Genomic DNA, 14,414 nt, shown 5'->3' on the forward strand with positions numbered 1-14,414 from the left:
AGGAGGGCCGTATAGAAGTTTACATAATTGTCATGAACACATGAAACATGATTTTAAAAACATAGAATAAAACTAGAGGCTCTAAAGAGTCTATGTCGCTCACCTGGGTCTATGTGAATATTAAACAAAGGACACAGATGGATTCAGGACAAAATTGTGTTTTGGTGATGGTGATGTGTTTGTAGATCTTACTTTACTGAATATTCTTGCTGCTTACAATTTTCAGTATCTATAATGAACTTGGCCCAGTAGTTACAGTGAAAAATGTTATTAAAAGATTACAAAGATTTACGAAAAATGGTTGAAAATTGACTATAAAGGACAACAACTCCTGAAGGGGTCAATTGACCATTTTGGTCATGTGACTTATTTGTAAATCATACTTTGATCATTATTGCTGTTTACAGTTTATCTCTATCTATAATAATATTCAAGATAATAACCAAAAACTACCAATTCAGGGCCAATAATCTAACAACGGGTTGTCCGATTCATCTGAAAATTCCAGGGCAGATAGATCTTGACCTAATAAACAATTTTACTCCACGTCAGAAATGCGGTTTTTGAGATATAAACCAAAAACTGCATTTAACCCCTATGCTCTATTTTAAGCCATGGCGGCCATCTTGGTTGGTTGGCCGGGTCACCGGACACATTGTTTTAAACTAGATACCCCAATGATGATTGTGGCCAAGTTTTGTGTAATTGGCCAAGTAGTTTCAGAGGAGAAGATTTTTGTAAAAGTTATCGCCCTTTGGGCCAGGTGGGCTAAAAATGATGAAACCAGGTTTGATGCACATTTTTCTTCTTTCGGGCATATCACAGTTATTTTCACTCGTGTCGTGATTGAAAACGTTTCCCTTTATCAGTGTATATGCCTTCCTATCATTTTAATTTGAGTTCTGTATTATTGTTTTACTTTTTATACATTTGGAACCAAATACATTTTGGTGCAATTAAATCCCACAACATTCAAATAAATATTGTGTATTGAACGCAGAGCTGCTTTTTACAACTTTTGAGATTCTTACAGCAATGTACAAGGGCATGTAAATGCGTGCTTTTACGTAACCAGTACTCACAGAAAAGATGAGAGTTACAACTATGATGATGTGCTCTTGCATAATGGTTAAGGAGTCCTGTGAACGATATACAAAATACGAATTAGTAAATATTTCAATAAAAATGAATTTGATTACAAATAAGAATTAAATGTGTTGGATTCATGCTAACTTCCATTAACTGTATAGACCATTGCAAATAAATATAGCAATACAACAATGTCATTTCAACTCTTTCGGGTCATCTCGTGAAATCTTACATTGGAAAATGCCGAGGTATTTCCATTTGTGCTAATCTTTGATAATTCAACAGATCCAATAGATATTGCATCAGTTTAAGCATGATTTAAATGTAATTATCTGTCTTAAAATCTCAAACTCACAAAATCATGGATTTGATATCCAACTAAAATTCTTATCCCATTATGCAAATCATATCATGAAAGAGTTCATTACTGTTCTATTGAGGATTAGCAAAGATGAGGTCCAAAATGTATACATTTATACTTAGTCCCGGCAATCACGACAGAAAAAATAGAGAAGACGGAAGGGAAAACAAATATTTTTAAAATATTTTATATACTGTGTATTCCTCTTTTTTTATCTTTCGTGTACTAATTTTCGAGGAACAATTCGCATATTCATGGATATTTTAAGTTAGTAGTTTTGGTCAAACGCTTAAAAATCGATGATGGGTGAAACATTGGTTTCCCACTTATTTTAATGAATAATTCATAAAAACAAATACCAATCCACCGTAGACATGCAATAAAGAATAATCTGGACTTAACGTGTTTATCCAAAACATATTTACTTTAACTGTTCCTTACTAAAAAAAACAATCCTTCGTATGAGTGAGGAAACGCATAACAAATTCAAGTAGAAAGAGAGATAGGATATAACCATATCTCTAAATTGTCTCTCAATAACATGTATTAGGCTTTTATCTTATTTTTCATTTGTGCATTCAAAGATATAAATTGGAAGCTCTTTCATTTAACTGTATTTTAAAATACTCACGTTGAAAATGACGTTCACAGTGATCATCTAAGGAGGATGAAAAATCTACAAAAAAAGTTATATATATATATATATATATATATATATATATATATAAGTGCCTATAAATAGCAGCACATGACATACAAATCTATGGGAGTGTGGATTAATCAGTACAGAGATTAATTCAATTACACAAATAAAATTATAGATTGCCTAACAATGTAATTTTAACACACTATTTAGTATGTAAATATAAGAATGTTTAAAATATTTACAAAATGATGAAAATAAACGCAATATTTCGCTAGACCAACTAGCTTTATCAAGCGTGCATCTATCCAGGTGAAATAGGATGTAGATGATAAGAAACTTTTGCAGCTCAACGTCTGTGTTGCACTGAACTGCCTTCAAAATAAGAAAATTTTGCAGCTCAATGTATATGACCTCTTGCATTTAGCTGCTTTGAAAATAAGAAAATTTTGCAGCTCAATGTACATGACCTCTTGCATTTAGCTGCTTTGAAAATAAGAAAATTTTGCAGCTCAATGTACATGTTGCACTTGGATTTAGCTACCTTAAAAATACATAATTGGTAGTTGAAGTTAGCAACGTCCATTGGCCAATATTACAGGATAAAAAGGACGATGCTTTGTTTTAAATTATTCTTTATCTTTCCTGTATCTTTTTTCGTCTTTTTCGTTAAGACCATCAGGTTCTAAAGTGTGGAGTTGGTGGATCCAAAAGTTTTCTCTTCTCCTTCTCGCCGTGGTGTCCCATTCGGTGTTGACTTCTATAATTTGGAAAGTGACATTATCAAAAGGATGTTTCGTTGAACGAAGATGTCTTGTGAGAGGACAGTTTTTGTTGGTTTTGTACGATGAACGATGGTTATTGAGCCGAATATTAAATTTGTCCATTGTTTCTCCCACATACTGAATGCCACAAGTGTCACATGTTAATATATAAATTGAGTTCTCCGTTTTACAGTTGGAATTAGAGTAGATGGTATAATTTTGTTTAGTAACGGAGCTGATGAAAGAACTGCTTGTATTGGCAGCTTTACAACACAAACAATTCCTTCGACCACATTGTTTGTAGCAACCGGGCGATGGATTAGGCTGCTTGGTTAATACAGATGTCACTAATTTGTCACGGATGTTTTTAGGTCTTCTGAAGGCCATGACTGGTGGTGAAGAAAATACTTTTTTTAGATTTAAATCATTTTCTATAATTTTCCAATGCTTCTGAACAATGGATGACACATTTTTAAAATCAGGATGGTAAGTGAGTACAAGGGGTGTTCTGTTAGCTGCTTTATTCTTATCTTTGTACTCAAGAAGTTCTTGGCGACTAGTTTTGTTTGCTCTTTCGAAAGCGCTATCAATAATGTTGTTATTGTATCCTCGAACAACTAGATGTTTACGAAGTTGTCCAAGTCTAGCATTTTTCGTATTTTCAGTAGAGCATATTCTCTTGATTCAGCCAGGCATTGCGAATCAAGAGAATATGCTCTACTGAAAATACGAAAAATGCTAGACTTGGACAACTTCGTAAACATCTAGTTGTTCGAGGATACAATAACAACATTATTGATAGCGCTTTCGAAAGAGCAAACAAAACTAGTCGCCAAGAACTTCTTGAGTACAAAGATAAGAATAAAGCAGCTAACAGAACACCCCTTGTACTCACTTACCATCCTGATTTTAAAAATGTGTCATCCATTGTTCAGAAGCATTGGAAAATTATAGAAAATGATTTAAATCTAAAAAAAGTATTTTCTTCACCACCAGTCATGGCCTTCAGAAGACCTAAAAACATCCGTGACAAATTAGTGACATCTGTATTAACCAAGCAGCCTAATCCATCGCCCGGTTGCTACAAACAATGTGGTCGAAGGAATTGTTTGTGTTGTAAAGCTGCCAATACAAGCAGTTCTTTCATCAGCTCCGTTACTAAACAAAATTATACCATCTACTCTAATTCCAACTGTAAAACGGAGAACTCAATTTATATATTAACATGTGACACTTGTGGCATTCAGTATGTGGGAGAAACAATGGACAAATTTAATATTCGGCTCAATAACCATCGTTCATCGTACAAAACCAACAAAAACTGTCCTCTCACAAGACATCTTCGTTCAACGAAACATCCTTTTGATAATGTCACTTTCCAAATTATAGAAGTCAACACCGAATGGGACACCACGGCGAGAAGGAGAAGAGAAAACTTTTGGATCCACCAACTCCACACTTTAGAACCTGATGGTCTTAACGAAAAAGACGAAAAAAGATACAGGAAAGATAAAGAATAATTTAAAACAAAGCATCGTCCTTTTTATCCTGTAATATTGGCCAATGGACGTTGCTAACTTCAACTACCAATTATGTATTTTTAAGGTAGCTAAATCCAAGTGCAACATGTACATTGAGCTGCAAAATTTTCTTATTTTCAAAGCAGCTAAATGCAAGAGGTCATGTACATTGAGCTGCAAAATTTTCTTATTTTCAAAGCAGCTAAATGCAAGAGGTCATATACATTGAGCTGCAAAATTTTCTTATTTTGAAGGCAGTTCAGTGCAACACAGACGTTGAGCTGCAAAAGTTTCTTATCATCTACATCCTATTTCACCTGGATAGATGCACGCTTGATAAAGCTAGTTGGTCTAGCGAAATATTGCGTTTATTTTCATCATTTTGTAAATATTTTAAACATTCTTATATTTACATACTAAATAGTGTGTTAAAATTACATTGTTAGGCAATCTATATATATATATATATATATATATATATATATATATATATATATATATATATATATAATTACCTAGAACATATGGAAATGCATATACATATCGAATGAAATTATGTAATCAACTTCTATAGATAAAGGCAACAGTAGTATACGGCTGTTCGAAATTCATACATCAATTGAGAAAAAAAATAATCCGGGTTACAAACTTAAACTGAGGGAAACGCATCAAATATAAGAGAACTATGACACAACAGAAACACAACAGAAACACAACATTAAAATGTAAGACACACAGAAACGAACTATAATATAACAATGGTCATTTTTCTGACTTGGTACAGGACATTTTAACCAAACAAAATGGTGGGTTCAACCTGGTTTTGTGGCATGCCAAACCTCCCGCTTTTATGGCATTGTTAAATATAACATTAAAATGACAACATTACATGACAGGACTACAAAACAAATAAATGGGAGAAAATTTAGGACAGAGAAACACACGAATAATAGCTAACAAAAGGTACCAGGGATAAAATTTAATACGCGTTTCGTCCTCACAATAAAATTGAGAATGAAAATGGGGAATGTGCCAAAGAGACAACAACCCGACCATAGAAAAAAACAACAGCAGAAGGTCACCAACAGGTCTTCAATGTAGCGAGAAATTCCCGCACCCGGAGGCGTCCTTCAGCTGGCCCCTAAACAAATATATACTAGTTCGGTAAGACTAACCAGGACGCTCAGATGAAAAAGCCACAAAGCCAAAAAAAAGTACAAAGTTGAAGAGCACCGAGGACCAAAAGTTCCAAAAAGTTGTGGCCAATACGGCTTGTGTTTTCTGCCTGGGATAAGAACATCCTTATTATTTAGAATAATTCATACTTTTGCAAACTGTAAATTAAATAAAATGATTATATAATAATAAATAAATTTGGTGTATTTACTGTCTTCTGATTGGTTAAAAGAATTAGCTTTATTTTCAATGTTATCAATTTTTATGGCGACACGCCCATTCTAACGTTGTGTATTCAAACGCAAACATCTGTGTACGTTGTTATTTGTATTAATATATATCTTTGAGCCTTATTTTTGATAGTAATTTATTTATAATGAATGGCAATAATTTATTTTGAATTTATTGAACCATAAAATTAATTTTTGTCTCTTCACATTGAATAATCCGCGAAGGAAAAATAAATAACAGCCATTCATTAAGACATACATGATAAAACCGAAGTGGTGACTGATAGACATTTGCGAAAACTCGCATACACCTACGATTAGGATTACGATTACACTTACAGGTAACATTTAAACTTTGATCGTCTCAAAGTGTAAATACAAACTTTCTTTCAAAACCAATGCTATCTCATTTATGATGATTTAAATGTTGAACAATTGAGTTTTCAAGCAAAATATGTAACTATAATTAACATATTTAATATTGTTCGTTGTGTTAAACTATATTTTAAGCATGCCACTCAAAAGTATGCATATGTTGAAGGCCGTACATTGACCTATAATGATTTACTTTTATAAATTGTTATTTGGATGGAGAGTTGTCTCATTGGCACGGATACAACATGAAAGAACATCATTTCATAAAATGATTTGATAACTGAGATTTTTTTAAGGAGAATGAGATTCAACAAGTTGTTGTTTAAGAACTACATGTAGCGACATAAAGAATTTCGTTGATAACTGGGTTTTTTTTACAAGCAACAGATATTCTTTCTTTGAAGTAACAGATGAAACTCCTGAAACTTTGCTCCAAATTTTAGCCGATATGAACGTTCTTTTCAGACACCGGTCGAAATCATACGCTTTCTCCAAGAAACAGAATACTTCTTTTTATGCTCTGGTTACGATCGTATCCGTCATATCACATGCTTTCTGTAATATTTGACGTTAGTGTTTCGACTATTAAAGATGAAATGCATGCATGTATACCTATTTTTGAAGAAACATATAGTCGTCTCATTCATTGGCCTTCTTTGGATGAATGGCAGGACTTACAAGGTGGGTGGGGAAAACTTCCGTTTGCAGAAGGGGCTATTGACGGAAATTCAACTGAAATTTATATGCCGATAACAGAACCACAGGAACAATATTATTCGGGACAATATCACTGCATTCATACTCAAGGTGTTACATCGAACGAAGGCAGGATAATATGCTATGTCGAATGTGGCTTCTTTTGGACATCAAAACGATGCTTAGCAATATATATTCATGCGAAATATTGGACAACAACTTCCATTCCCGGATGAGCTAGTTCTGCTGGGCGACAAAATTTATCAAAACAGACATCCAGTACTGACAGCTTATACTAGACAGCAAATTATTAGAAAACCCCGGAATATATATATATGCAGAGAAAATGTAGAAAGTTAAATAGACTGATAACCCACTATAGAGTTAAGGTTGAACACGCAATCGGAGAATTAAAAAAATATAAAGTTATGGGGACTTTGTGGAGACATCCACGACAGCGATTAACACCTGTTGTTACCATATGCGCTGACTTCGTTTGTCGCCGTAAAGACTTATTTACACAATGAAAAAAATCATTTTACTATGTATCTTTATTTGTTTTTGTTTTTTTCATTTTGAGATGACCCTTTGTTTTTTTTAACTGTAATCGTAAGTCTAAGATGTAATCCTAAGTGTAGACCTAGTTTCTGCAAATGTCTAATTACAGCATAAAGACGGATACATTACATAAAACAACCTAAATACCAGCACATAAAAATACACAGCCGAGTAAGGGCGTCCTTTATTAAAGTAAATTCAGAACAGCGTTTTGAATACACCAGCCATTTGTTAACTCTTACTCCCTGAGGTTATCATCGGCACAGTAGTCAGTATGAACTTCGTTGGTAAGCTTATGAATTGAAAATAGTAAAAGAATGAGGTGCCTCCTCTCTCAGGAAAAGAAACCTTATTTGAAATGTTCTATTCTTTTACGGTCCCCTTTTGGGCATGTGGATCCTCGTGTATTTTACAATTAATCCTTCCTTGGTTTTTAAATTCTTGGGTTTTATGGTATATCAAACACAATTTTTCGGACGATTTCAATCTATAAAGTTTAATATTAATTTATAATTCAAAAACTAAAGGATTATGATAGAATAAAGAAAATTCTTAAATTATAAAACATCAAATCAAATTTAAAACTTGAAGTAAACATGAAACACTAAAATTAAAATCTTTACTTAAAATTGTGAGTTCTAAAAACATCTTTCTTCGAGTCTTCTTAAAAAATTATAGGCATTTTTTTATTAAATCACAACAGCTACCTAGCATCATTCAGCAGTGGCCTCGGTGGTCAAATGGTCTACTACTGTAATCACTAGCCAGTCAAAACTGAGGTTGTGAGATTGACTCCAATCTTAATTGACTTGGTTTGTCAGCTTTCCTATAGAAGGTCGGTATTTATTCCCCTTCTTCCACCAATAAAAACTGACCGCCACGAAATAGCTCAATTGAAGCGCTTAAAGGTGGCTTAAAAACACCAACAATCAATCATTCAACAGTAACACAATAAAAAGAGTCTATCGAATATACTTCTAACTTAGTGTTAAGGATTTCAATTTCATCCCTTTTAATTTAGATCGATAAAATACATGGATGTCTTAAAAAAACTTTAAAAAAAATAGATATGTTTACGTTTCTGAATATAATAACACCACTGGAAATTAGTTTAACAATCTTACGCCAGGATGAATAATGTCCAGTACATCCACACTGGCTAACGTCAAAGTGTCGAAAATTATCTACAATATATACATTAATTTGAGTAAAAATGTAGCAGAGACTACTTGGTTTTACAACAAAAACTAATGGCAATATGTGACTAGAACTATATCTTATCATTGGTCCCATGTACATATATGTCTTAAAGGTATACAAATTAACACAAATCAAAATAAACAGTTAATAGCAGTGTCAACAATATTTAAGATGACAGATATCCGTCATTGAAATAATGTTAAATGCAACTTGGCAGATTATTCTGATATTGCTAAAACAAACTTTAAAGTAATAAAAAAAAAACCGAACCACGCTTGTATGATTTTGAAATGTTAAAGATGACTCAGAATAAGTTTTTAAAATATAGACTGGATAGACGTGCATCTCAAAAGAATAGTAAGTTGCGATAAAAACTTGAAACTGAAAAATTTCACACTTTAAGGGGGTAGACCTTGGTTCAGGGAGATAACTCTTTAAATCAGTTAAGCGTTTGTAAAAGTCAAGTTCATCAATGTATTTTAAGCATTTACCTGAAACAGATTGAAAATAATCTATGTAACCTAGAAGCTTAGAATATATTTTTGAAAATGGTTGACACAAACGTACTGGTGATTTTAAGAGTTATTTCCCTTAACCTAGGTCTACCTCCTTAAGTACAGTGTAACTTGTCTAATCCGACACCTGAGGATTCCAACATCCTGCTTTAACTGACACATTTTCATAGTCCCAAAATATGCTTATCCTTGCAGAAAAAACCTGATTATTCCGACACCCTGCTTAATCCGAAAAAAAATTTCTGGCCCCTCAGTGTGTCGGATAACACAGGTTACACTGTAATTACATCAGAGAATGCGTAGACATACATCCGAAATCAATAATTAGAATGATATAATCCAAAAAATTCAAAGTTGTCGTAGGTTAAGTGATTTCAACAGAGGCTGTGTATTCATACATCATCCCAAATGAATACCACTTTTCGATTTGGATTGGTATAATTTTAATTTTCTAAGTTGACGAATTCAATACAGAGACTGTATATTCAAACATTCCTAATTTATAGCATTGTGCGATTTTAAATGATAGAAATTTAGTATTTTCGAGTGACCGAAGGTAAAGGACAGAGACTGCTTAGTAATACAATCTAAATACAAAGCACTTCGCGAAAAGAAAATACAATGATCATTAAACCCATTGAGTGCGAACGATTTTAATTTTCTATTCATTTCAGATATTTTCCCAAATGATTCTCTGCTCCCTATACCAATTACTGTTGTGGTGGTTGTAGTCTTTCGATTGAGATATGCGTCAATGTGATCAGGGGGTCTCAAAAAGTTGACTGAAAGGAAGGACTGGCTTATATGATTACATTCATATTCATTACGATTGGCGTTTTGAGAAATGTCTTTTCTGACTCACCAACATTCTGTTTACCATATGTACATTGTAGGAGATACACAGTATTTCTAGTTACGCAATCAAAATATTCGTACCATTGGAAATGAAATCATCATTCACTTGTGATGCAGTGTCAAGAAATGTGATCTTAGACTCAAGGATTTCATTTATGAGTATATATGAATACGATTTCCAATACTGTGTAGATTAACAAGATGTTATGCTTTTGACTTGTAATATCTGTACACATTAATTGTGATACACCTGGATTAGTACCTTTCAAAACATTGCATACAGCATTTTGAACAGTTAAGCCTCGATGAGCAACAAAACATGCTAACAATATTAAATATATAATGAATTATATTTTTTATGTTGCTTTTAAGTCTGGGAAACAAGAATGTGTCCAAAGTACACGGATGCCCCACTCGCACTATTATTTTACATGTTCAATGGACTGTGAAATTGGGTAAAAAATCTAATTTAGCGTTAAATTAGAAAGATCACACCATAGGGAACATGTGTACTAAGTTTCAAGTTGGTTGGACTTCAACTTCATCAAAAACTACCTTGACTAAAAACTTTAACCTGAAACTCACACTTTCATTTTCTAAGTTCAGTGGACCGTGAAATTGGGGTCAACAATTTAACTTGACTGTAAAATTAGAAAGATCATATCATAAGGAACATGTGCACTAAGTTTCAAGTTGATTGGACTGCAGCTTCATCAGAAATTACCTTGACCAAAAACTTTAACCTGAAACTCACACTTTCATTTTCTATGTTCAGTGGACCGTGAAATTGGGGTCAAAAGTTTAATTTGGCTGTAAAATTAGACAGATCATATCATAAGGAATATGTATACTAAGTTTTAAGTTGATTGGACTTCAGCTTCATCAAAAACTACCTTGACCAAAAACTTTAACCTGAAGCGGGACAGACGGACGAACGAACGAACGAACGGACGGACGAACGGACGCACAGACCAGAGAACATAATGCCCCTCTACTATCGTAGGTGGGGCATAATAATTACCTTTTATATGTCATTAGTTTTTGTCTTAAAGCACATGTCATGGAAAATTTATCGTGTCAGGAACGATTTTTCAGAAGAACCACATATAGTTCTGAAAGTAATGGACTCTACCTCGTATATAAGAACTGGTATCATATTCACTTTCTTAATTAAGCGTTGTATTTTGGATTCGTATTGTGTGTGTGTCTTTTATTATAATTTTTAAAACAGTTCATATTTACAAACATACTATACATTCTCTGTGCTGCAAGATGTTTGCAAGAAGTATGCCCAATGCCGTTTAATAGATGCCAAACTGAAATACAAATAAACATAGTAGAGAACATACAAGGTGTCGACTGTTTTTTTATTTCAACATGGAAAAACTTTTTATTATATGAATGCAAACATGATCAAGAAGAGTTGCACAGTCTATTTCAGGACTGCTTACTTCAAAAATATTTCAGAAACGGCCATGTTGTATGCTTGTTCGACTTTGTAGTTACGATTATGAGATTACTCATCAGACAACGTCTAGATAATTTTTTGTTGGTAGGCTGTAAAATTGAGAATGGAAATGGGGAATGTGTCAAAGAGACAATAACCTAACCATAGAACAGACAACAGCCGAATGCCACCAATAGGTCTTCAATGCAACAAGAGACTCCCGCACCCGGAGGCGTCCTTCAGTTGGCCCCTTAACAAATATATACTAGTTCAGTGATAATGGACGTCATACAAATCTCCGAATTATACTCTAGAAATTAAAATTAAAAATCATACAAGACTAACAAAGTCCAGAGACTCCTGACTTGGGACAGGCGAAAAAATTTGGCCGGGTTAAACATGTTTTTTAAGATCTCAACCCTCCCCCTTTACCTCTAGCCAATGTAGAGTAACAAACACACAACAGTACGCACAGTAAAACTCAGTTTAAGAGAAGTTCGAGTCCGATGTCAGAATAGGAAACAAAAGAAAATAAACAAAATGACAATAATACATTTATAACAACAGACTACAATATATATATGTCCATATATTTCTAAATTTGTTACTGCTATACATTCTCCTTCATTGACGATTATGATATAGAGGATTTTGATGAAATATAGAACTGCTTTTCAGAACATTATCAGAGACAAAGATAATGCTAAGAATTTGCTCTGTAAAACGTCATCCTATTCGATTTTTATATATATATAAATAAGACTGGCCGTTAAAGCACTGTGTCTTGTTGAATAATTGTCTCATGATTGTCTACGCTATTTCCTTTTTTATTTAATTTAGCTAAAATGACTTATTTTGATTTGAGCGTCACTGATGAGTCTTATGTAGACGAAACGCGCGTCTGGCGTATAAAATTATAATCCTGGTACTTTTGATAACTAATTAGTCCTGTAACAAAGGGTTCAAAAGGTCCACACAGCACAGTATATATTGTACTTGTGTTTAGGAATGTTGCTCTTCTTACTTATATGTTAGGCTTCTAGTTCGTTTGGTATGACTTTTTTTATTGATTTATATGAAATACAAAATGTCTGATAAATAATCTCATAATATATAACGTGTTTATATATTTACCTTGAGAGTCGGGTAGGCATGGGTTATTTTCAATAGCACTAAACAACGCTGTAAAAAACACAACAGTTAATTTTCTGAAATGATGATTTTTAACTGACATTCGCCTAATTATTTGTACTTTTGTGCGTTTAAATTGCAATTAAAAACAATAGGGAAATTCGTTATTCTATATAGTTTCAACTGTGTTCGGTTTTATATTATATACTGTTGCCTTTATTTGTATGTATACACATAATGTACTTGTAACAAAATCATGGTGATCCATTCGAACAATTTCTTCCTGGAAACACATATTTTATTTTCAGTTTAAAAATTAATGTTATCAATGGAAAATGTATAATATAAAAGAATCATAATCATGCAGTTTTATTCAGTCCAAGCCCGATTTGTTGATTATCTTCCAAAATTTCCATGAATGATAAAAAAGATAAAAATGTTTGCAATATCTCGATTAGAACCGTATGCTGTGCAGATGACTTGACATGAAAGTCTGACAAACTGTGTCGTAACATTAAAGGATAAATCGATAATGAATGTGTGAAGTGCTGTGTAAGAACGTTACACGATGACTTGTTACGAAGATCTGAAATACTGTTCAGCAACAGTTGTTTTTCAAATAGTCCGATTGTTGGCGTTAGTTTAAATATCAGTTCAGTGTGTTTGTTGTTTCATAATTTTCCTGTTATAGTTGATGTGTTTCCCTAGACCCAGATTAGTTTTCGCTTAATCGATTTATTTCTATTGAACAGATGTTTACTTCTGTTGCCTTTTTAAACAATATATCGATTCGATCCTTTGTGTTAATCTTGCACATAATCTTTATGTCAACGCTTAATGATAACTCGATAAAAGCATGTGCAGAAAAGAGTCATAATTTCACACGACCAACAAGATAAAACATAGTGTTTTTCTCTGTAAGACTATACGATGCTGTACCAAAATATTACATGATAACCCGATAAGGCCGTTGTCCATTGTAACAGTTTCTGCAACAATCAAAGATATCAAAATTCCAAGTAAACAACAAATTTAAGAGAAGACATGCTATAACAACCGATAAGGTTCATATATATATATATGTGTGTGTATAAAATAATACAACCTTTATACGACTGATCATCGCTGCAGTGACTTTGAGCTGTTAAAAAAGAAAACATTAGTAAATCAGTGGAATACAATAAGTGTATTGGCATGCTTACGTATGAGTGTTCGCGTGTGGGTAGGTGTGTTTACTTTTTTGTCTATTGTTGTAGTGATAATCGTCTCCAATGGTCTGTTGGATTCCTATGATTTAACAATTTCCAGTATTTCGAAGTCAGCAGATTATTGGAGACTTAAGATTCATCATCAGTCTCAAATTAAAATGTTGCTAATTATCCAAAGAAAAAGAAAAAAAAAAGCGTTTCAAAATAAACATTTTCAAAAGACATTTCAATAGACATACCTTGAACAGTTGATTGCAACAAAATGGCAGCTGCAATAAAAATGATTGGCACATTAATTATCATATATGCTAGTCAACAAAAGTAACGATACACACGTTTCAACTCCAGTTTATTCTAAAATATAATATATAGAAAAAAATGTTAAATTTATCCAATGAAATAAATTATTTACAAATCGTTGCATAATTATGAATAAAAGAATTTAACCAAATTGGAAAATGAGAATATACCGTGTTATTGAACACAGAGGTAAAATTTATTTTGTGGAAAATGCTGACAAAAGTCGGCACTTAATTACAAAGATGAGAAAAGGCATTAAATATTCTAAGCAAACCATGTTATAATTTAATCTTATATCGATTTTGATTTTTTGTGTGAAAATACGATGTTTGCAAATAACAATCAT

The 14,414-nt window shown here is 32.9% G+C and overlaps 1 protein-coding gene across 1 annotated transcript in view; it reads right to left on the bottom strand.

Moving 5' to 3' along the window:
* Nucleotides 1-14,414, bottom strand: part of LOC143059615 (uncharacterized) — a 45,178-nt gene that overhangs the window by 26,752 nt on the left and 4,012 nt on the right. Inside the window, exons 2-8 of the mRNA XM_076233132.1 lie at nucleotides 14,008-14,037; nucleotides 13,666-13,701; nucleotides 12,564-12,611; nucleotides 11,233-11,298; nucleotides 8,537-8,596; nucleotides 2,082-2,126; nucleotides 1,083-1,139 (exon numbers count right to left, since the gene is read on the bottom strand). Of these exons, the coding sequence (XP_076089247.1) occupies nucleotides 1,083-1,139; nucleotides 2,082-2,126; nucleotides 8,537-8,596; nucleotides 11,233-11,298; nucleotides 12,564-12,611; nucleotides 13,666-13,701; nucleotides 14,008-14,037 (342 nt within the window). The remainder of the gene's footprint in view (nucleotides 1-1,082; nucleotides 1,140-2,081; nucleotides 2,127-8,536; nucleotides 8,597-11,232; nucleotides 11,299-12,563; nucleotides 12,612-13,665; nucleotides 13,702-14,007; nucleotides 14,038-14,414) is intronic.

This window comes from Mytilus galloprovincialis, chromosome 14 (genome assembly GCF_965363235.1).
Source record: "Mytilus galloprovincialis chromosome 14, xbMytGall1.hap1.1, whole genome shotgun sequence".
NCBI classification, from domain to species: domain Eukaryota; kingdom Metazoa; phylum Mollusca; class Bivalvia; order Mytilida; family Mytilidae; genus Mytilus; species Mytilus galloprovincialis.